The 23,564-nt window shown below is 49.5% G+C and overlaps 1 protein-coding gene across 4 annotated transcripts; it reads right to left on the reverse strand.

Moving 5' to 3' along the window:
* Positions 1–883: 883 nt before the first annotated feature.
* On the reverse strand, positions 884–21,970 carry DCAKD (dephospho-CoA kinase domain containing). Of its 4 annotated transcripts, none has more exons than XM_075911749.2 (5): positions 21,827–21,970; positions 12,408–12,525; positions 7,436–7,639; positions 3,029–3,116; positions 884–1,745 (listed from the first exon to the last, which is right to left on the reverse strand). In XM_075911749.2, exons 2-5 carry the CDS (start codon positions 12,517–12,519, stop codon positions 1,460–1,462), a joined length of 690 nt encoding a protein of 229 aa, XP_075767864.2. In that variant the 5' UTR covers positions 12,520–12,525; positions 21,827–21,970; the 3' UTR covers positions 884–1,459. The 4 variants fall into 4 exon arrangements, with proteins under 4 accessions (XP_075767864.2, XP_006130934.2, XP_014432872.2 ...); XM_006130872.5 differs by lacking the exon at positions 21,827–21,970 and adding an exon at positions 20,324–21,252; XM_014577386.4 differs by lacking the exon at positions 21,827–21,970 and adding an exon at positions 16,406–21,252.
* Positions 21,971–23,564: the final 1,594 nt, after the last annotated feature.

Consider the following 23,564-nt stretch of genomic DNA (forward strand, 5'->3'; position numbering starts at 1 on the left):
GGCAGCAGAGCCCCCGGGGCCAAGGAGGTACGCCGCAGCGCTACAGGCAGCAGAGCCCCCGGGGCCAAGGAGGTACGCCGCAGCGCTACAGGCAGCAGGGGAGCCCTAGCACACATTTTCTTCTCTGAAAATCCTGCTGAAGAGGGTGGCTAGCTCCTGGAACTGCTCTGAAGCTAACACTGATAAGAAACGGGATCGGTTTAAAACAGGTAAGGAAGCCTCTGCCTCTGGGCCTACCCTGATCACTGTAGGAGTGAGGCAAGGAGGCCCCACAATAAACTAGGCCTGCACACATGGGCGGGGGCAGAGAGATTTCTACGATAGCTGCTACGGGCCACTCCACAAGGCCGGATACTGCTCAGAGGTCCAACCTAGTTCAAAACCTCCGCCGGGCTTGTACACCACGTGCTGCTGATGTGCCAGGCCATCTCAAGATGGAGGATTTTAAGTCTTCATAATCCATCTTGTGACATTAGGGACCAAATCCACTTGTACGCTCTGCACTGGCCCCGGACAGACCCACTGGGGCTGGGAAAATGTTCTGCTCATGTCAAAGCCCCAGAGGAACCCGTCTGCAGACTCCGCCAGAACACTGCAGCTGCTCTCGACCCTCCCCACCACCAGCAGGTGCAATGGCCACATGAAGCACACATTTCCGAGTGCATCTCCACCTAGCACATACAGCTCTGGCAGGGCAGGTGTGCTCACACCAACATCCTGAGGTATACAGGTGGCTGCTGTCAATGCCCCCTTTGCCATGTGGCCTTGCTCACTTGACTCAGGGGGAAATTAAAATATTGCACAGACAGGAAGTTCTTTGAACCCTGGAAACCACAGCTATGTAAAATAGAACACCCTGTACAAGGATGGCAGGAAAGAGACATTTTACAGTAACACTTGCAATTTTATAGTGTCCTGCATCGGTGGGTTAAGGCACTTGGAAAACATTCATTAACTCACAACCAGGAGAAACAGAGGGGGATGGCTTGTCTAGAGTCCAAGTGAACATTTAGGGCCAGCTCTTGGCAGCGGAGGATGCTCCGAAGTGGGGAAAGTGAACCCCACAGTCCAAATTCCCACTCCTGGACAAGACGGCTATGAGACTCTTTCAGGAGCCATATTCCATCCAGGGTTGAATCAACACAGGCTCCTTGCACCCTGGCGGCTAGCACTTCAACGAGGTCAGGTCTTAGACGTCCAGCTGAACTGTGTAACCGATTTCAGAGAATCTTCACCTATGCGGGCACCCCTCTCACTCCTGCAGCAGTCACTGATCATTAGGAACAGGACTAAAAAGTTAAAAGCAAACAGCCAAGGGACCCAGCTTCCCCTTGAGAAGTTTACAAGAGACCCTCATCTTGTCATCTGTATTCAGACAGCAAAGCTCATTAAGGCTCACGACCATCACCCTTTACCACCCTGGACATTCCAGGCAGAGTTTGGTCCCTTAACAAGTGAATTAAGAGAGAAAATGCCTGAAGAGAAAGCACATCAGCCCACCAATTCCCGCAACTGCTGTAACTGCCACGAGGCGCACCACGAGGAAATCCAGCGAGTCCTCCAGCTGTGAGTGCAGTCTCAGGACCTGCCTCCGCGTGCTCTCCCAGTCCCCGGAGTTGTCAATCACGTGGTCAGCTAGTTTGCACTTCTCATCAAGTGGCAGCTGGGAAGCGATGCGCGCCTCGGCCTCGGCCTGGGCCAGGCCATTCCTCTTCATCAGTCGTGACAGCTGGGTCTGCGGATCACTGCCGGGGTGGGAACGAGAGACTGAGCCTCAGAGAGGAGTCTGGACAGGAGTGACGTTCCCCAATGCCCCCACACTGCAAGCAGGGAAACTGAGCATGCTCAGTGCGCCAGGGTAACAGGCGTTTCTCCGCCCTACCCCCCAGTACACCTGGCGGGGAGAGAGCGAGTCCCCTCTGCACTCAGAGACCACTTCACCCCAGCGCCTCCCTGGTGAAACGTTTCCTTTCCTCCGGAGCCTGCCAAGCCAGCAGGAGCCAAGTAACTGACCCGTTTTTTCTTACCAGCCAGTCGAGCCAGCGCACTCACCACTGCTGGAGGGGGAGATAACGCAGCACCGCCCCCTGGTGTGGCATAGTGGGGGTGCTGTCTGCTCTGTAACCTGGGGTCCCCCTGCACTGTGATGTGCGATTCCCACTGACTCACCCAAACGTGTATTAACCCAGACACCTGAGCTCAGCCTGAGGAGCTAACGGGATTCCCAGGGGGAGAGACAAAGGGAGGGAGGCGGAGATCAGTAGGAGGCTTGGGGGAAAAGGGTCAGTTGCTGGCTGGGGAACATGAAGGAGTCGGCCTAAACTGAGGACTGGAGGTCTAAGGGGGTGATGGACCCCTCCCCCAACCCAAAGGATCTGAGGCATCCTGGCCCAGACTCCTGTAGCCACATCACGTCTGTGCTGTGCTGTAGCCTGGAGAAGCAATAAACCCTCTCTAGTCTCTGGCTGGCGGAGTCTGTTCTTGCTGCTACAGGGCTGCAGGATTTGGAGGAACCCCGACTCGGCATCACACCTGGTAACAGGGTATCAGCACCAGCCGAACTAGCATGCGGGGAGTGGACGTCACATGGTGCATCACATCCCCTAGTCCAGCTGAGGGGTTTCTAAGTGTCCCACACAGGGATTTTGATGCATTCATTAGCACTATTATTTCGTATTTGCATTCCACAGCCCACTGGAGATCAGGGCCCCGTTGAGCGATGGGGTGGCATAGACACCCCGGGAGGCAGTCCCTGCCCTAAGCTGTCTGATCAGACAAAACAAAAAGCAAGAGAGGAAACAGAGACAGAGAGGAAACCCTTCAGAGTCTCAGACTAGTAACACTGCCTGCTTGTATCCCTTTCATTCTTAAGGCTGGCTCTGTATTTAGCCAGTCAAAATCCACAGGGATTAGTTTTCTGAATCTTAAATGCAAGTAGCAGGACCATGTTAACTACAAGGCTGCATTAACAAGGGCTTCCAAAAGGACATTCTCACCCACCAGTTTCCGTGACCGCTGCGGCACTTACCTGTAAACGAGGACTGTGTGTTTCATGAACTTGGTTAGCGTGTTGGTCTCAAACAGCAGAGGAATGTCCAGTATAACATAGCGGTAGCCTGGATGAACAAGCCAACCCCCCACCAAAACCAATAGGTACATATTAAATCGAAGCATTACTGCTCATCAGACCCCTACCGCCACAGCCTGCACACACAGACACACACAGGCTCCCCAGTGCGAGTCTGCACAGAGAATTGCATAGCTGCACAATTGCAGCTGCCATCCCGGGAAAGTGTAGCACTTTCACTTTCTTCTCCCCAAAAGAAGCGGAGGTGTTTTTGCTTAAACTTCCCAAAGGTTTCCAAGCCTGGGACCTTTCAGGACACTTCAGAACGTTGAGAGTGAAAAGAGAGTTGTCATGCAAAGCCTGATGCACCTTTGGACTAGAGAAGGCATTGCCAGCCAGTCAGTCACTCTCTCGCTCTCTCTCACACACAAACACAAACACTCAAAAAGAATTGAAAGCTTCTGCTTCAAACATGGAGGGTGCTGGAGCTCCTTTAAGCAGGTCAGAATTTAAGTGTATTTTTCCTTAGCCTACGACTGGAAGTTCTAACCCATTGTTGCTGAAGCTTTCAGAAATAAATGCCAGCCAGAGTCAGGTAGCAGCATGCAACCCTGCATCCCAAATGATTCAAGTTGGTAAAATGATAAGCAGCCAGCCATGCAGGCTTATAATGGGACGTGTTATGTTGGCCAACTAGCGATAGCATCCCTGCCAGTTCCACCTTAGACACACTCAGAGGCAGTGTCTCCATGACCAACTGTTTTATAAACTACAATATTCTCCTGTATTTGTCTCACTCCCAGCTTCACCGCAGCTCCCAAGAGCCACCTTTTCTGTTTCTCATAACAGCCTGCCACAAAAGCATTCCCGTATTTTCCTCCACATGTTAAGCCTTCCCTGCCCCAACCCCTGAAAACAGGCTGGTCTGAGGAGCTGCAGGGCCACACTCACTCCTGTGCTTGTGACGGGTAACAGTCATCAGGGCTAGAACTGAGCACTTGACCCCCTTCAGAGCAAGGAATCCCCTTTGCCAAGTGGAAGGCAGGACTTACAGAGTCAGAGTTAGAAGGGACCGTAAGGATCATCTAGTCTAACTCCCTGCCAAATGCAGGACTTCTAGCCATGACTGGCTGCTGCATTAAGGGCTTCTGTCTTGCAACATGAACTTACAGAAAAGCTATTTTAGAGCTCAGGATGTTAAAATGCGGTTATCAGGCTAATCGTATAGTCAATACAAGTTATACAGTTAGTCAACAGGACCGCTCTGCAGAGCCGCAGCAAGGGGAGAGCCAGGAGCCGGCTCAAGCCGGGACCGAGCAGTATGACTCATGCCAGCTCTGGGAACCGCCCGCACTGTGGCTCTTAGGTTTAAAATGCAGAGGTGAGGTGATCTGTGAGAGCTGGGACCTGGCAGCCCCATCTGCTGTGACCAGGAGGCTGCTCCACCCCCCTGCCGCCTCGGATAGAGACAGCGAGGAGGAGCAGGCAGCACCCTGGAGACAGCACTGGGAGGAACTGGCTTTTAACCCGCCTCCTGTTCCCCCCCAACCTGGCTGCCTCTCATTGAGGGGGGGAGGAGGTGTGCTGCAGGGAGCATGGGGCCACCACAGGAATTTCTTTAACCCCGCATTGCCAGCTTCCACCATGAGTTCTACATCCCCCCTTCTAAGGCCCTCACAGTGGGACTCATGGTACTTCCACAGGAGGAGCCATTTTTAAAACCCTGTGGTCTTCGAAAGAAGCCGCGGGATGGTGGGAGGTGAGCCAAAGGGTTATTAGCCCTGTTTGGGTTCTGGCTGTGTGATCCCACATGAGGGCCTATAAAACCTCATACCATTAAAAAGCTCTCACCCGTAGATGCTACGGCATGGTACAAAAAGCCGCAGGAAGATGTGTGGTTATAAAATAGCACCTAGATGCAGAAAGAAATGGTTACTCCTCTTTCGCAGCTGCTGTTCTTAGAGGTGTGTGTTGTGCGTGTGCATGCCCATCAGGTGGAAAACGTTTGTCCTGGCAGCTAGCTGTAGGGTCAGCCCACCGACCCTCCCACTCTTCAGTTCTTCTTGCCGGCTACTCCGACAGCGGGGCCGGGGGTGGGTACTGGAATAGACATGAACACCACAGCTTGAAGAACAACAGTTACAAAAGGTGAGTCACCGTTGCACAACTAGCAGCGCTCAAAGAAGTATTCCAGTCAGGTGACACCCAAGCCCAAACCTAGCAAGCGGGGAGAGGGGGTTCTTCAGTCATCAGTGCACTGCCCTCCCAAAGGCTGCATCACCCCAAGGCTTCCGAGTGATCACGTAGTGTGCAGCAAAAGTGTGAGTCGAGGAGCAACCTGGGCAAGGGATGCTGTAGGGGACGCCTGGGCCCTGGCAGAGTGTGCCGGGAACAGCGACAGAGGCATCCCCACGAGGCCATAACATTCACAGACACAGGACGCTGTCCATGACGTAATGCATCAAGGGTACTGACTGGCCCTTCATTCTCTCAGCAATTGCCACACACCGCTGAGGTGATCTTCAAAAATGGTCTTGCTTTGTGAATGGAAAAGGCCAGCGCTCTGGGTACACAGAGAGCGGAGCTGTTCCCTAGCACCAGAAGGCGGCTTTGGGTAGAAAACTGGGAGAGAAAAAGTGCCCTGAGCCATGTGGAAACTGGAGCCCAGCTTTGGTAACAATGCCGGATGTGGGCAGAGCTGCACCTTATCTTTACAGACTAATGAGAGAAGCGCTAATCAGCTTGTGAAGCAAGAGACAGCAAGGGGAAATGCCAGCCAGCCACCCTCGCTGACAGGAAGAAGAAACTGAAAAGGGAGAGGGTCACTGGTGCCCTATATTGGCTGCCATTTCCACACCACTGCTGGGGGCATCAAGGCTGACCCTATGCCTAGCTGCTAGGAGAAGTTTTCCCGCTACTGTGCATGTGTGCACACACACACCTGACTGGAATGCACATAAACAAGCACTCAAAGAAGAGTCTATTTTATGTACTCCTCCATCTAGATGAACAACGAGGAGTCCTGTGGCACCTCCTAGACTAACAGATTTATTGGAGCAGAAGCCTTTGTGGCAAAGACCCACTTCGTCACATGCATCTAAAGCTAATGCTCCAATAAATCTGTTGTCTAAGGTGCCACAGGACTTCTCATGTTTATGCAGATTCAGACTAACACGGCTACCTCTCTGATACTCCACCTAGATGCTATTTTATATCCCCCTCTACTGGGAAAGGAAGGTAGTTTTGGTGCTTAAGGCACCAACAAAGAGAGCAAGAAAACAGACATGCCCAACAGTGATCTGAGCTCTCCTACACACACAAAGCCATGGCTTTCAACTCTGATCTCTTGGAGTGCGGAAGTGGGGGCAGTGCATTCTGTTGGGAAACCCTCTCCAATGGCGTAAGGACTCCTTCTTCCAGCTCTGCAGGACTGGAGCTTAAGGCTTTCAACTCGTCACCAGCTACAGGACCGGGCCTCAGAACGGGGTGGGGGCAGGGATTCGGTATCTGTACAAACCTTTAGCTAAAGCCATTTGGCCCATGACACCAAAAATAAATCTCCCGAGTCCATTACTGGAAGCCAATGAAGACAAAAGGATTTGTGACTGGATAGCTGGAGCAGGACAGTTCCCCAAGTGGCTGCCAGGGGCTCAGATGCCTCTTCCTTCCCATTTCCCCAGCTGTGTCACCTTCCTTCACTGCCTGACTTTCTCCCCCTGCCTCTCTCAAGAGAGCGTGGCTTCTTCAGCTCCCTAGCAAAGGGCTATTCAGCTGTCACATAGCTCCCCCTTGATAAGCTCTGCAAACGAGGCGGACTCCATTAAGACATCCTTCTGTCTACATGGAGACCTCCAAAACAGCTGGTGATCTTATCTGGCATTTGATTAGACCAAGTCTGACAGCTGTATTTGTTATATTTATCAGAGGGAAAAGCGGGACTTCAGAATCCACAGCTGTCAACCCATTTTTCACCTTATCAAGTTTAAAAGAGCTTTATGGCTTTTAGTTAAGCTGGGGATGGCGGGGCAGAATATGAGAACATTTCAGAAGGTGTGACACTATCGAAGGAGCAATCGCAGAAGAAGCCATACAATGCATTTTCTGGCCCTACAGATGTACTTTAAACCATATAAGGGAGAAAATGTGAAGGGCAAAACTGAAAGGCAGAATTCTCTGAACACTAACAATGAAAAGATAGCCACATCGCTAAAGGCCACCAGTGACATGGCACAAAGGCAGGCAGGCAGGCAATGTTTTAGCTCCCTCTTTCTCCATCAAAATAAAACCCAGCGATGTATTCCTGGTTGCTTGTACAACCAGACTATGCCCGATATCCTGGGGTTCCAGCACGATTGCTTAGCGTCTTACCTAGCACAAAGTATTTAAAGATCTGCTTCAGCATCTCTCTCTGGATCTGAGGGTGAGTGATGGAGTTCAGCAGCTGCCGTTTTTCTGGCTGGGAGAAGATAATGTTTCCCAGCGCCTCCCGGTTTATCTCCCCGCTCTCCAACAGGACTTCACTTCCAAAGTAATGCACTATCTGCTGATAGGCTAAGAAGTGGGGCTGAACCACTGATCAAAACAAACAGCTGGAGGTTAGTGCCAAAGCTGCATACAAGGAAGTGTTTACATCAGTGAAGGGTCTTAAATGAATCTTAACTCATTCCACTGAAGACCAGGCCTTTCAAGGGAGATCACATCTGTTGATCAGCATACACTGAAGCAAAGCTGTGGAACATCTCACCTAAGGGTCTAAAAATCTACAGGAGATCCAACTTGAATCTCATACCGCAGAAATTAATTTGCTACTTTTGGTTCAATAACACTTTAAATTTCCACAGTGCCAGACACCCAAGAGATCAAAGCACTTTGCAAACATTAATTAGCTTCCTCATTCTCCTATGAGGCAGCATGATCCCCATTTCACAAAGCAGTAATCTGGGGAAAAGGGTTTACTCGCGGTTACACAGCAAGTTGGTAGCAGAACTGGGAAAACAAGGAGTTCTGTGGTACCTTGTAGACTAACATTTATTTGGGCATCAGTTTTCATGGGTAAAAACCCACTTTGTCAGACAAAGTAAATTTTACCCACAAAAGCTGATGCCCAAATAAACGCTAGCCCCTGAGGTGCCACAGGACTCCTCGTGGTTTTGGCAGGTACAGACTAACATGGCTCCCCCTCGGAGAGCTGGGAAAAGCACGGCCGAATCATGCTTCCTCGCTCTAATAACTAGGGCTCAGAGGATTCTCTTTTGACAGGTTCTAAGGGCAGAGGCCCTGCTTCTAACTGAACCACTAGGAGTGCTCAGTAATGATAAATGTTACTGCAGTTTGTTTCTTTTCAAAAGGGAAAACCTTGCAGTGAGCAGTTGTAATAAAACCTTTGCCATTTCCGAGGGCCAGTTTAAATGTTGATGGACCTTTCAGCACACATGCCTTAAATCAGTGGTGTGCAAACTATGGGGTGTGCCCCCCCCCAGAAGGGCATGGAGGAATGTTCGGGGCTGGGGGGCACAAGTGGTGATGCCAGGCAATGCGAACCAGATCCCATGGAGGGCTAGGGACAGAGCGCCACTCTCACCCTGACTCACCTCAGAAGGCCACCCAGCCTGTGGGTTGCATGCCTCATCAATTGCTGCTCCCAGCAGCCTATGCTCACGCGCTCTCCCCCACCCTGAAAAGGCAAGGAGGTAGGGCAGGTATTGCTCTGCCCATGCGGTGCAGCCTGGCAGCACAGTAATGCGGGGGGAGGGGGAGAGATTCTGCTAATGATAAGGAGGAGTGAGTGGTGCCTTCACACAGGAGAGATGACGGCCATCGATTCGGTTTGAATTCATAAGGGAAGACAGACGTTGCTTTGTCCATTACCTCCCTACACTCCAGAGAGGTGGACCTGGATTCAGCAAAGCACTTTAGCCAATGGGACATAAGATACACTCAAAGTTAAGTTCGTGCTTAAGCCCCACTGCCTTTGATGGGACTTAGCTGCACGCTCAAAGGCAAGCACACGTTTAACCGACATGCACTGTCAGGGGAAGCTGAAAGGAATTGAGGGAACAGGTTCAATTCCAAATGGGCGGCGAGTGGAGAGCTCACTAAGCGGGGGAAGGGGGGATACATACATTGGAGGGCAGGAACAGGGTCCAGAGTGATCCAGACAAATTGGAAGACTGGACAAAAGAAATCAGATGAGGTTGAACAAGGACAAGTGCAGAGTCCTGTTCTTGGGACGGAAGAATCCCAAGCATTGTTACAGGCTGGGGACGGACTGGCTAAGCAGCAGTTTGGCAGAAAAGGACCTGGGGATTGCAGCGGATGAGAAGCTGGATACAAGTCGGAATTCCCTTGTAGCCAAGAAGGCTAAGTGCATATTGGGCTACATTGGTAGAGCACTGCCAGCAGATCTAGGGGAGTGACTATTCTCTTCTATTCAGCACCAGCGAGGCCGTGTCTGGGGTATAGTATTCAGTTTGGGTCCCTGTGGCGTAGTGGGGGGCTGTCTGCTCTGTGACCCGCGGGCCCCCTGCGCTGGGATGGGAGATTCTCACTGACTCTCCCAAATGTGGATTAACCCAGACACCCGGGCTCAGCCTCCCAGGGAGGAAGACAAAGGAAGGAGGGTGGAGACCAGCACCTGGCTGGGGGCAGGGCTGGAAGAGAGGTTTTTTTAGTTTCTGTCTGGTATCATGGAGGAAGCAGCCTAGGAAAGGGGCTGGGATTTAGGGGCCCAGTCTCCCCCATCTCAAGGGGGGCTGAGGCATCCTAGGCCTGCCCTGGAACCAGATTACATCTAGGCTGAGCTGTATCCTGGGGAAGCAATAAATTCCCTCTATTCTACTGGCTGGCGGAGTCTGTTCGTGCCACTACGGGGGTGCAGGAGGCGGGGAACCACGACGCGCCGTCACAGTCCCCCTCTACAGAAAGGGTGTGGCCAAATCGAAGCGAGTCCAGAGCAGGGCAATGAAAATGATTAGGGCGCTGGGGACACAGGACTTCTGAGCTAAGGGAACTGGGCTTAATTGGTCGACAGAAGAGAAGAGCGAGGGGGGATTTGATAGCAACCTTCAGCTACCTGAAAGGGGTTTCAAAGAGAATGGGGAAGGCTGGTCTCAGTGGTGACCAACGCAGAACAAGGAACAATGGTCTCAAGTTGCAGCGGGGGAGGTCTAGGTTGCCTAGAGAAGTGGGGGAATCTCCATCCTTAGAGATTTTTTTAGTCCCGTCTTGACAAAGCCCTGGCTGGGATGATTTAGTTGGGACTGGTCCTGCTTTTAGCAGGGGGCTGGACTAGCAGACCTCCTGAGGTCTCCTCCAATCCTAATCTTTAGTGACCTTAGAAGACAGTAAGGATGTAAAAGGTTGACCGGTTAACTGGTAAGCATTAGGTTTACTGAAATGCTTACCCAGTAACCAGTTAACCGGTCCAAACTCCAATGGGCAGCCAGCGGCAAAGACCTATCTGGTGGGATTCCACCTACGGTGGCCCAGTCTGGAGAAGCCCCTGATCTGTGACAGGCCGGCTAGCAGGATCCTCGCCATGGCAGACTGCACTGGAACAGTCCCTGCCACACCATCCCACAGAGGCCAGGGACTGCAGCCCAGGTGGGACACAGCCCTGGCTGCTTTGCACCAGCCCTCTAACAGTTAACCAAGATAATTTTAGTCATTTAACCGGTTAACTGTTTTAATGGGTATTTACATCCCTAGGAGACAGGGACCAATATTTGGCCCATTCTAACTGAGCACTCCTGCACTGGATGAACCGTGCTGGGCTCCCACAAAGAAGTTGTGGGTTACTAAATATCACAGAGGGCTGGATATTAATAGGTTGAAGGTTTCCAGTGTCATCAGTAAGGGCTCCTACATAATAGAACTGGAGATTTTTTATGATAAATTGCACATGAAGGCCTGTAGGAGGCCAATTCCCAAGAACTGTTTGGAGCTTATTATAGACTAGTGTGATGTAAGAAAAATGTCATTTTAAAAAAAGTCATCGAAATCACCACCCAAAGGATAAAATAATAAAAAAAGTAATTGGGAGAAGGCTGGGGATAAACTGATGTGGAAAAAAAAAATCAGTGTATGTAATTTTGTCTAATGACACAGACATTTCTACTTGATTGAGACTCAGAGCAAGTCAGAAAGACATTTTTCTAAGATGAATTTCTTACAATTACCCAAGTAACTGGAACTCCCTGAATTAGACGTTAACAAGGAAATTCAAGTAGTAAACACCACCAATAAATAAATAAATAAAAGCAATTGAAGAAAAATAAATTGCTTGGTGCAGTGTGGCACTGAACATGCACAGTGGTTCTACATGGCATCCTGGCCTTTCAGAGGCCCGTCAGCACCGCTAGCAGGCTTTCTGCCCCTCAAGAGACATTACACTGCAATAAAACGTCAAAATATCACGGTGTTAAAATGGCTACTGAATAAGTCCTTCAATGAATAGAAAACTGGAGGTACTTAAAAATGAAGCCATCCACGTGACATTGCTGTCTGCATAATACTTTGTACATCTGCAGTGCTGTTCATCAGCAAACCTGCAAAGGGATGGATACAAATTCAACGTCACAAGACCCTGATAAGGCAAGCCCCGTTTTACAGCGGAAATGGAAAAATAAGGGTTTAACCTGGATCGGAGGATGATCTCAGATCTTCTGAATCATCACCCCCAGCTCCAATGCACTGGACCTTGTATGGCAAGTGTTACAGATTCCCAGGCATGTGCATTTTGGTGCAGCACAATAAAACAAAACTGCAGTTTGAGTACAATTGCAGCTGTCACACGAGGCTGGTTCTCATCTTTGTTGCATTTTTAAGGTGAGAACTAAATTTGGGGGCAGAACTATTTGGGATCTTGACAAAAAAGCCCCAGCGTGAAGGAGGACAGTCTCTTCTGGGGTATCAAAGTGACATTCACTAGTCATTCAAGCCTCACCAACAGCCCCTGACAGGTAGGGAGCTGTGTCATGGCAGCTTTGGTGATGGCTGGAGGGAAGGAGTCACTGATCTGCAGAGAACTTTGTTACACTCCTTACAGACAGTTGCTCTACAAAGCAGTGTTCACTGCACTATGCTCAAGGAGTACAACATCCAGAGCACTATCCCTTCACAGTGTGTGTCAGAGACGTGTCTTTTGATCAAAAATGTATCCTATTCCCAATCCCCAAAGACAGCCAGTCCACACCGATCTTGTCTTAAACTGGGCAAGCAAAAGGTTCAGCTATTGACTGAACACAGAGCACCCTCTGCTGTCTGAACTGCAAAGCAGCACCAGACTATTTCCAGATTGTCAGAAAAATACAAGAAAAGAGATCAACTATGCAAGACTAACCCTGTCTGGCAATAACATCAGCATCAATCACCGCACAGCCCAGTTCCCGGAACACTGCAACCAATGTGCTTTTTCCAGAAGCAATTCCCCCCGACAGTCCAACCAGGAACATCCTGCTCTGGAAAGGAAAGAAAGCTTAAAGCACAACAAATTAACTCTGGGTTTCATTAGTTCTGGACATGCACATATTTGTCCTCATTCAAAGAGGACCATGCTTGTATTGGTGTCATGTTTTCATGAGCAATCTCAAAGCACTTGATGAACATGGATTAACCCTTACCCTCTGAGTCACCTAACCCCATTTTACACACTGGGGAATGGAAACAGAGATTAAGGCCAAGATCATTTAGTGCCCACCAGTTCTGAATGCACAATGTGTAGAGCCCTGCAGATCCGTGGATAACTGCTTTATATCCACGGGGATCCACATCCACAGCTCTGGATGCTGATATCTACAGCTCCGGACACTCATTTTGGATCCATGCAAGGCTCTGAGTCAAATAGCATCTAATTTTCAGACGAGCTGAGTATCTACAGAGCCAGTTGGCTAACGGGAATTGTGGCTGCTCAGCACCTCAATAAGTTAGGCTATGAGTCTCAAATGAGGACTCCCAAATTAACAGTCACTAGGGATGTCAAATACCAGTTAATTGGATAATTGATTAACATCATGAATTCTTATCAGTTACTCGACTATTCTATAGTCCCTAGGGGTGGGGCCGGTAGCCAGCGCACTTCAGCCCCAATCTCGAAGAACCCCCCGTCACTCTGCACTGCTGCCTCTGTATCAGAAGCAGCTGTGCGGGGTGCCAGGTGGGAACTGGTCCATGAGGGGAGCCAGTTTAAAAAACAGCTCTCCTCATGAACCAGCTGCCTGTTGCTCTGCGCTGCTGCCTCTGAATCAGAAGCAGCAGTGTAGGGTGGCAGCAGCCCATCTGGAGGGGCAAGAGGAGCTGAGCTCCCTAATCCGACATGAGCTGGAATTGAGCCGGGCTGTCTGCCGACCTGGCTCCTAATACACTTTAAATGCAGAGCCGCAGCAGAGGAGGGTCTCGAACCCGGCAGGAGCCAAGACTGAGCCAGGCTGCTGGCCAGCCGGCTTTAAAAAAAAAAAAAAAAAAGGATTGGTGGGACGTGCGTGTGTCTATAGCATTAGCCAATAAGCTAAAGCTTATAGGATAATCGGTTAGTTGACTACACTATTACATCACTAGGAGACACCCCTGAAAATTTCAGCCCAAGTGACTTAGCTCATCTCCTCTCAGAGCATCTGTCCCCCAGATAGGCTTCATGGACGAGCAGAGAGAGCACTCCATGTTATCTCAATAGGCGGGATGCAACAGCAGAGAGGCTGCCTCTAACAGAGCCAGCACCCACAGCCCACTGAGGCTTACAGAGCAAAACCCAGCACATTTAATTGCCCCAGCAAACTAACTTCAGGTCAGTGCTGGCTATGGAAAATGTGCAATGTGCTCTCTGCAAAAACAACATTAAGGAAGCAGGCTGCCAGGTTCTGTACTACCTGAAGGTTGCACATTTCAAAAGGGTAACCTGATGTGGAGTTTCTTGTAGTATTCCAACCTATTTGTTCATGCCTATGAATCTCATTAGCACCCTTGTTACTTCGCTAACACACTGAACTTCAAGGATTCAGTTTGCCTGTTGTGGGCTAAGATTAATAGGGTTCAGGGCCAGAATGTCTCTGTTCTGATCACTTCCTCCAACTGCCTGCCTAGCACAGACCACAGAATTTCAGCCTCTGATTCATGCATCAAGCCCATTTCTTCTAGTTGAACTAGAGCATTGTTCTTTTAACATCTGGTCTTGATTTTAAAATCCCAACAGACCCATACATTCTAAAGACTCATTACACTAATGGTTAATAACGTGTGTCCTATTTTTAGTCTGAATTTGTCTAGCTTCAGCTTCCACTGGCTTGTCTTATGCCTTTGTCCTCCAGACTGAAGAGCCACCTACTATCAGAAATATTCTTCCCTTTAAGTCTTTACAAACAATGATTCAAGCCACCTTGTAACTTTCTCTTGCTCACTGTGCTTGGCTTATTCCCTTCTCCAGCCTCTCAACATAAAGCATGTTTTCCAGAATCGTTCTCACAGCTCTTTTCTGAAAGGTTTTCAATCTTTCAACATCCTTTTTGAAGCAGACACCAACATTGGACTCAATATTCCACGAGTGATCCACCTAAGGCCCTATACAGAGGTCATGGGTTTTTTTCTGATGAGAAGTCTAAAAGATCTCAAAATGCTCCAAGTGACCCCTATTTTGGAGAGTCTGGTCTGACTTATAAACATCTAATCTCATCAATATTAGAGCTTCCTTTTTCCAGGAAAGAAAACTCTTGTGCCGAATGCAGTGTTGGGGGCAGAGAGTAATCTCAATCCAGGGCTATGTCTATACTGCACCCGTTTTGCGAAAGAAATATGCAAGTGAGGCTAAGCATGGAATATCGCTGAGCCTCATTTGCATAATTAATGAGTGACCACTTTTTGCACAAAAGGTGCCTACACCGCTCCTTTTTGCGCAAGACCCCCCGCTTGCGCAAGAGCTGTTCTCCTGGAAAAGAAATTCATATTACTTGCACAAAACAGGTGCAGTATAGACATAGCCTAACAGAGTTTTGCAATTTGCTCACTGTTAGTTCCTCTGCACTTGTTTGTTCAAATTACTTGACATTCCTTCCAGTGCAAAAATAGTAAAAGACATTAAGTGTGAGCCATTTCTTCATGATGTATGAATGCGGATGTGTATCATCTCATCACATGAGAACTAAGTCCCTGTATGGAATCCTTTTTTCCCCCAATACAGCAGAAGGTATATAAGTATATGATTTCCAGTAAATGAGAAATACTGTGCATTCCAGATGGATCCTAACAACTCACCGTTAATGCCTATTAACTGACAACTATTTATTTATTTTATTTATTTAAATATTTTTACCCCGCCTTTCTATTTAAAATATTCAAGGCAGCTTACAAGAACAAAAAAAAATACAAATATATATACAAATTTAAAATATGAGACCTCAGAGGGACATAACCAGCTAAAAACATATAGAGAGGAGGAACTCACACATCCAGACTCAAACATTAATAAAAGCACGAGTAAAAAGGGTGGCTTTAGCCTGACGCCAAAACAACGCTAGTGTTGGTGCCATGAGAATATCCCGAGGAAGAGAATTCCGCAGCCTGGGAGCAAAAGCTGAGAATGCCCTGTTCCGCGTAGATGTTAATCTTATCTCCACAAGTGGGGGAACACGAAGCAAAGCCTCCCCAGCTGACCTCAATCCCCGGGCAGGTTCATATGAGAGAAGACGGTCCTTCAGATACCCCGGACCCAACTCATTTAAGGCTTTATAGGTCATAACTAAAACCTTAAATTGTGCCCGGAAACATACTGTGCTCGGTATAACTAGTGTTAGTTAAAACGCGAGCAGCCACATTCTGGACCAGTTGAAGTTTCCGAAGGCTCTTCAGAGGCAGCCTCACAAAGTGCATTACAGTAATCCAGTCGGATCACTGTGGCCAAGTCATGTTTGGATACTATTGTAAGGATACTGCTTGAAGTAGCATTAGCTGCCCACTAGGTGTCACACTTCCATCCAAAGTGATGCCTGTGTAAACCTAATGAGCATACATTTATATGGCACCTTTCATCCAGAAAGCTTACTAAAGATTAGTAAAGTCTGAAACAACAAATTCCAAACACTGTGGATGCACACACATGTGAATTACTTTGCCTACCGCTGAAATGTGGCCACCTCTCATTGTGTACCAGCACAAATTAACACTGATGAGCAGCATGAGACAGTGAAAATTAACAGATTCAAAAGAGCGTCAGATGGCAAAATATAGTTAACCAAGAGACAGCGCTCAACACAGCGTAGTACTCACAATGTATTAATTACTTGTGCAAAGAGAGCTAAAGAGTCTTTAATAACAAAAAGCGGTTCATCTTGTGTGCAAATCTTGGCTGCTTACCTGTTAAAGGGTGGCACCAGCCGTGCTGGTTTTCCTTTTGCTGGTGACCTGCGTGTGTATCGAGCATACAGATCGAACATCAGTCCTGTAAATGGGGCAGGGAGGGGCAGGCTGGGAGACAGCGATGTCAGAGGCCGGATGAGGGGCCAGAAGATTCTATGGCAGTTGGAGGCAACTCAGAAGTGGAAATGGGCAGCCAGCCGAAAGTCACCGTGCCAGGCCGCCATGAAGGAAGCCAGTGCCAGATGCCCTGGTCAACTGCCACAGTCCTGCTGCTATCAGTACCCAAGGCAGCACCCAGGTCTCCTGCTAGTGCTTGGAAAGAGGCAAGTGCACATTGCTAATTGTTCTTCCCAAAAGCCTAGGAAAGCAGAGTGGGCCAGGCAGTTCCAGGGTAACAAGAACCACAGGGGATTGAGAAGGAGGTCAGAGATAGAAAGCCTACTAATAGCAAGCACAGCTTTTCACAAGACTGACAAGTCACTCTGTTGCCAGTTCAGGAAGACTGACCCATGCATTCCTACTTCCATGGGCTGTGGATCATGACATTAAGTCCTAATTCACCATTCCCCTGCACCAGGGGTCATCGTTTACACCAATGCAAAATCCAGGCCATAATGGTACCATTTATACTCACTTTGCACTAGTGCAAATAATGATACATGGTGCGAAATAACAAAGAATCAGTTCCTTTGCAAGTAACCTTTAATTTAAAGGTGGGACGATCATGTTTGTCTACTGCTTGCCAATTTCCCCTCTGCTGTGCAGAGTAAATAGAGTTTAAAACTGTTGCTAGCCCTTACATATAGGCCTCTAGCTTGTGTTCGCTTCTGACTCTTAACGTTATTTTTTCTACACAAGCACACTTACACACTCTAGTCTGTCCTCTTGGTGCTTACTTCAGTGGAAAGAGATCAGACTGAAAGACCAGTGCTGAAAGCGTGACCAAGTCGTGGTTGGGTTGCTCTCAGGATGATATGGGACAATGTATTTCATTAGAATGAGTTAGAGATGAGCCCGTTATCCGCTGGTAGCTGGGTCATCCCCACCAGCAGAGAGAGAGAGAGACAAACAAGTTTTCCAAGAACAAATTTAAATGAACTAACCCTTACTGCCTTCTATAAAATAGCTCTGCGAAAACAGGCATCTGTCTAATTCGCATAGTGTAGTTGTAGCTACGTCAGTCTCAGGATATTAGAGAGACAAGATAGGTGAGGCAATAGCTTTTAGTGGAACGATTTCTGATGGTGGGAGCTTGCCACTTTCAGCAACAGGAATTGGGTACAAAGATATTACCTCATTCACCTTCTATCTTATAGTCAATTGACAAAGCAATGTGATTATCCATTTCTATCACAGCTATAATTGTTTTAGTGACTTCCATTTTTAAGACCAAGTTCAGGCAGTTTGTGTTCAACTGGCCAGTTGGCCATAGAAGAATCACAGGGCTGGGAATGAAAGGAAAAAAATCATGCCAAAGGACCTTTGGCATTACCCTTTGTGTTCAGCTAAATAAGCACAGGGCAATAAAGGCAGATGGGTTTTAATAGACAAGGGTATTATGAAAAGTTTTCATTTATCCAAAACAAAATAACCTTTGCGCTTGAAGTGCTTTAACTTTCACCATAACTGCTGCATCTCTCTTCCCTCAAATTCACTTCCAGTTTGGGTGAGAATGGACCGTGTCAAGTTACTTTTGAGATTTCCATAAGTCTAAAGATGGATTTAGCCCTTCTGGGTGTTCTGAATAAATCTTTTAACACCATGCCAAACAATGCAGGCCATATTAAATTAATTAAAATCTGTTTAACTGAAGAAATTATACATATCTCTAGTAGGGTCCTGCAGGGATCTGTTCTCAGTCCAATGCTATTCAATATATATTTCTAACAGATCCAGGGTATGTCTACACTGCAGAGTTTTTTCAGAAAAACGGCTTTTTTTTAAAACATCTTTGCTTACATCCACACTGCAAAAAAACTTTTTGGAGGGGGAAGAAAAAAAAACGAAAGAACAGAGGGGTTTTTCTGACATTGGTTAACCTCTTTCTATGAGGAAGAAGCCTTTTTCCAAAAGAGCTGTTTCGGAAAGAGGCATGTGTGGAGGGGGAAGAGGGAGTTCTTTCAAAAGAAGAGGAAAGAGGACAAAGCGTAGGTGCCCTAGTGGCCACTTCGTCCATAGTAATAACAGCTTAAATACGAGATAGTGTTCATTCAGTGTGGACGCAATCTTTCGAAAATGCAGATCGCTTTTTTGATCTGCTTTTGCTGTGGAGACGCTCTCTTTTGGAAGAAGTTTTTTCAGAAGATCTCTTCCAGAAAAGCTTCTTCTGAAAGAAGCCTGCAGTCTAGACATAGCCCCATTCTAGGAATTATTTTGGGGAAGTTCTCTGGCCTGCATTATGCAGGAGTTCAGATGACCATAATCATCTGTTGTGGCCTCGGAATCTATAAATGTCTTTAGTAATTACTACAAGATTTACCTTGTATTGCTCAGATCCTTAAATATTTTGTGTTTCTTCATTTAAACCATCGTACCAAGATGGAGCTGGGGAGGAGGGGCTCAGTATGCAGGTTACCCCAGGGAAAGAATCACAGAACTAGAAGGGACCTTGAGAGGTCATCAAATCCAGTCCCCTCCCTTCGTGGCAGGATCAAGCACCATCTAGAAGACCATCCCTGATTGATGTCTATGGAACCTGCTCTTGAATATCTCCAGAGATGGAGATCCCACAATCTCCCTAGGCAATTTACTCCAGTGTGTAACAACACTGACAGGTAGGAAGCTTTTCCTAACATCCAACCTAAACCTCCCTTACTGCAGTTTAAGTCCATTGCTTCTTGTCCTATCATCAGAGGCCAAAGAGAACAATTTTTCTTCCTTCTCCTTGTGACGCCCTTTTAGATACCTGAAAACCGCTATCACGTCCCCCCTCAGTCTTCTCCTTTCCAAACTAAACAAGCCCAGTTCTTTCAGTCTTCCTTCATAGCTCATGTTCTCTAGACCTTTAATCATTTTTGTTGCTCTTCTCTGGACCCTCTCCAATTTCTTCACATCTTTCTTGAAATGTGGTGCCCAGAACTGGACACAATATTCCAGCTGAGGCCTAATTAGCACAGAGTCGAATGGAAGAAGGACTTCTCATGTCTTGCTCAAAACACTCCTGTTAACACAGTCCAGAGTCAGGTTTGCTTCTTTTGCAACAGCGTCACACTGTTGACTCATGTTTAGTTTGTGGTTCACTCTAACCCCTAGATCCCTTTCTGCAGGACTCCTGCCTAGACAGTCGCTTCCCAATCTGTGTGTGAGAAACGGGTTGTTCCTTCTGAAGTGGAGCACTTTGCATTTGTCCTTATAAAACTTCATCCTATTTACCTCAGACCATTTTTCTAGTTTGTCCAGATCATTTTGAATTTGGACCCTATCCTTCAGAGCACTTGCAACCCCTCCCAGCTTGGTATCATCTGCAAACTTAATAAGTGTCCTCTCTATGCCAATATCTAAATCGTTGATTAAGATATTGAATGGGGGCAGAGGGGGAGAGAAAAAAGGACAACCCTCACTCCAGCAGCTTGGGCAAGGTGAGAAGCACCTGTCCACAGCCTTTGCAGCTGCAGTGGGCACAGCCGAGGGAGGGGTGCACATCCCCCAGTTGGGGACAGACACACCATAAACTCTCTGAAATATGTAGTAAATACCTTCCCCTTTCTCCACCTCCGCTGGCCCAATGGGGTTATAGTTGTCCCATGCCTCGTCTTTGGCCCCTTGTGGTCAATATACAGTATCACAGTCTCTCCTACCAGACCCCATCCCTTTCTATATTATGGAAAATAGCTGAATTCCATGCACATCCCATGGTCCTGGCACAACCAAACCATTACCTTACTGCATACAAAATTTGGTGGTCCTAGTTCTTACCATTTAGAAGGAGTTCTTAAAAGAGAGTCACACATAGACGCACACACATAGTTTCTAAAATATAGTAGATCTGGAATATAAAATCATTGCTAGTCAAACACACAAATGGTGAGACAGGTCAGTTACACATGCTAATTTGAATTGTCTGGTAAGATGCTTGGCTCTCATGGACAGCATTCAATTAAATGTAAGGTTATATGCTGAGGAACCAAGAGTGTAGGTCAAACTTATAAAAATAGTTGACTCTTCCCTAGAATGTAGTGACACTGAATAGGACTTAGGGCCATGGTCACCAACCAGTAGGTCGCGATCTACCGGTAGATCACAGGGGCTCTAAGAGTAGCTCTTGAGCCCTCTCTGAACTGCACGCCTGCGCAGTACATTTACATTAGATTTCCTCAGTTGAGGAGCAGCTACTCACCGAGCAACAGCACAGGTGAGTAGCTGCGAGGAATGGTGGAATTTTTTTTTTAAAGTAGCAGTATAAGGATTGGGGATAGCAAGTGATGGAGAGGAAGAGAATAGAGAGGGCGGGGCTTCAAGGAAGGGGCGGGGCGGTAGATCTTGGCTCCATCTGTCATTTAAAAAGTGATCTTGGGTGTAAAAAGGTTGGAGACCCCTGACTTCGGGTATGGCACACAGCCAAGGAAAAGACACTCCCCTGCAATGCTGTAAGAGGGTACACATGATCCTGAAGCAGGCGGGTACAAGGAGAGGTTATGGGCTTGGTACAGCACTGATTGGAAAGCCATGCCCATGTCTAGCATCCACACTGCAGGGAGGCTCAGAAGAGAGCTCCGAGAAGGCTCCCTTAGGCGACTGCGGAAGCCTGATCTACTTAGATTGTTATTGAATGTCCTGGGAAGAGGCGCGACCAGAGCCCGTGGATGGGCGAAAGGAGGCTGCACAGGAGCCGTTTGCACAGTGCCGGTCCCCCGGCCCCGCCCCCGCAGCGCGGGACAGCCCCCCCGCCGCCCCCCACTGCCGGGCGGGCAGCAGCCTGGCCCGACGGGCCCGTCTCCGGACTCCGCCCGGCCCCCGGCGCCTCCCCCCGGCCCTTCCCAGCCCCCCCAGCTCTCGGCGCCTCCCCCCACGGCCCTTCCCAGCCCCCCCCAGCTCTCGGCGCCTCCCCCCCCCCGGCCCTTCCCAGCCCCCCCAGCTCTCGGCGCCTCCCCCCCCCCGGCCCTTCCCAGCCCCCCCAGCTCTCGGCGCCTCCCCCCCCCGGCCCTTCCCAGCCCCCCCAGCTCTCGGCGCCCCCCCCCCCCCCCCCAGCCCTTCCCAGCCCCCCCAGCTCTCGGCGCCTCCCCCCCCCCGGCCCTTCCCAGCCCCCCCAGCTCTCGGCGCCTCCCCCCGGCCCTTCCCAGCCCCCCCAGCTCTCGGCGCCTCCCCGCGCAGCCCCCAGCGCCAGGAGCGGGGAGCGCCCCCCCCCCCCAACGGGCCGCCGAGCTGTGGGGCGCGGGGGCCGGCGGAAGCGGCCTCAGGCCCCCCCCCCGATCCCCTCACCCGTCCGCGGAGCCGCCTCAGCCTCGCCGCCCTGTCCCGGCCTCTCGTTGGCGGGGAGCAACCCGGCCCCCACCGCTCAGCCAATCGCTGCCGCTCTTACTGGGCTCGCCCCGCCCCCGGGGCGTGAGGGGGGAGGTCAGGCGGGCTAGCCCAGGCCGGGGGCGGGGCCTGCAGCCTCTAGCTCAGCGCGCGCTGCAAGATCAGCCTGGCCCAGAGCCCAGGGATGAGTCTAGTGCGGGGGGGGGGAAGAGACACGTGTTTAAACTCAGCTCTTGCTTTTACACTTGGGCCCTGCCACATTCACAGTCCGCTTTGGTCAGTTACATGGGCCACCAGCTGTTTGAAATGATACATTTTGTGATTTCAGCTATTTAAGTCCTGACCCAAAAACGAGTGGGAGGGGATTGCAGGGTTCTTGCAAGGGCGTTGTGGTACTGCTACGCAGCATTTCTGCATTGCTGCTTGCGGCAGTGCTGCCTTCAGAGCTGGGTGGCTGGAGAGTGGCAGCTGCTGGTCAGAAGCCCAGCTTGGATGGCTGAGTCACTGCCAGCAGCACTGAAGTAAGGAAGGCCTAGTGTGGTACTGGCACACTATCTTCTGCATGCAGAACTGGACATTCAGCCGACAGCCACCGCTCTCCAGACATCCAGCCCTGAAGGCAGCGCCGAAGTCAGGGTGGCAATACTGCAACCCCCCAATAACCTTGCGATCCCCTTGCAGTTTGTGTCAGGATCCCCACTTTGAGAAATGCTGGTCATTCCTGTGCGATCTGTACATACAGGGTAAAAGTGCCCAAGAAGATCAGATTTCACAGGGGAAAATGAGCTTTTGCAGTCAGGGACACATTTTTCATGGCTGCGAATTTGGTAGGGCCGTATTTCTACCTAGCCAGCATAAAGAACACAGGGCAGAAGTGATGATTGCTGTCTCTCTGCTCAGTGCACAAGTGTGCTATGGCCATCTACACAGTGGCAACTGCTGGAGAGGGACAACAGCTGCACTGGCCACGTGACCACCCCTCCCCATGTGACTCCTCCTCACATCACCTGTAGGTTAGGGGAGGGCCCACCTCTTCCCAGCCCTGCTCTTCCAATTCTCCAAAGCCTCTGCCCCCACTTCACCCCCACTCTACCTCTTCCTCCAAGCCCCCTCCCCTGAGCAACAAAGCCCAAGGAACTGGCGGGTGACAGGTGATGACAGCAGGGCTCAGCCCCTTCCCATTGCCCACACTCACCTGCAGTGGTAAGCTGAGCAACTCGGCCCAAGCCAGCTCTGCTCCGCCAGCCCCCAGACATGTCTATCCATTTCTGCCACTGGGGAGTGCAAGGGGCAGTTCCAACCCTTCCCCTAAACTCCTCCCCTGAGCTACATGGCTGGGAGAGTAGAGCTGGCTGGGGCCAGATTCATAGAATCATAGAGTTGGATCAGACCTCAGGAGGTCATCAAGCCACCCCTGTGAGAAGCAGGACCAATCCCAACTCAATCATCCCAGCCAGGGGGTTGTCAAGGGACGGCAATACCTCTAGGGATGGAGACTCCACCCCCTCCCTAGGGAACCCAGCCCAGTTCTTCACTATCCTCCTAGGGAAATCGTTTTTCCTAATCTCCAATCTAAATCTCCCCCACTGCAACCTGAGACCATTGCTCCTTGTTCTGCCACCTGCTCCTTGTTCTCTCCATCCTCTTTGGAACCTCCCCTTCAGGTAATTAAAGGCTGCTATGAAATCCCACTTATCTC

Source organism: Pelodiscus sinensis, chromosome 29, assembly GCF_052426305.1.
Source record: "Pelodiscus sinensis isolate ZL-2025 chromosome 29, ASM5242630v1, whole genome shotgun sequence".
Lineage (NCBI taxonomy): Eukaryota > Metazoa > Chordata > Testudines > Trionychidae > Pelodiscus > Pelodiscus sinensis.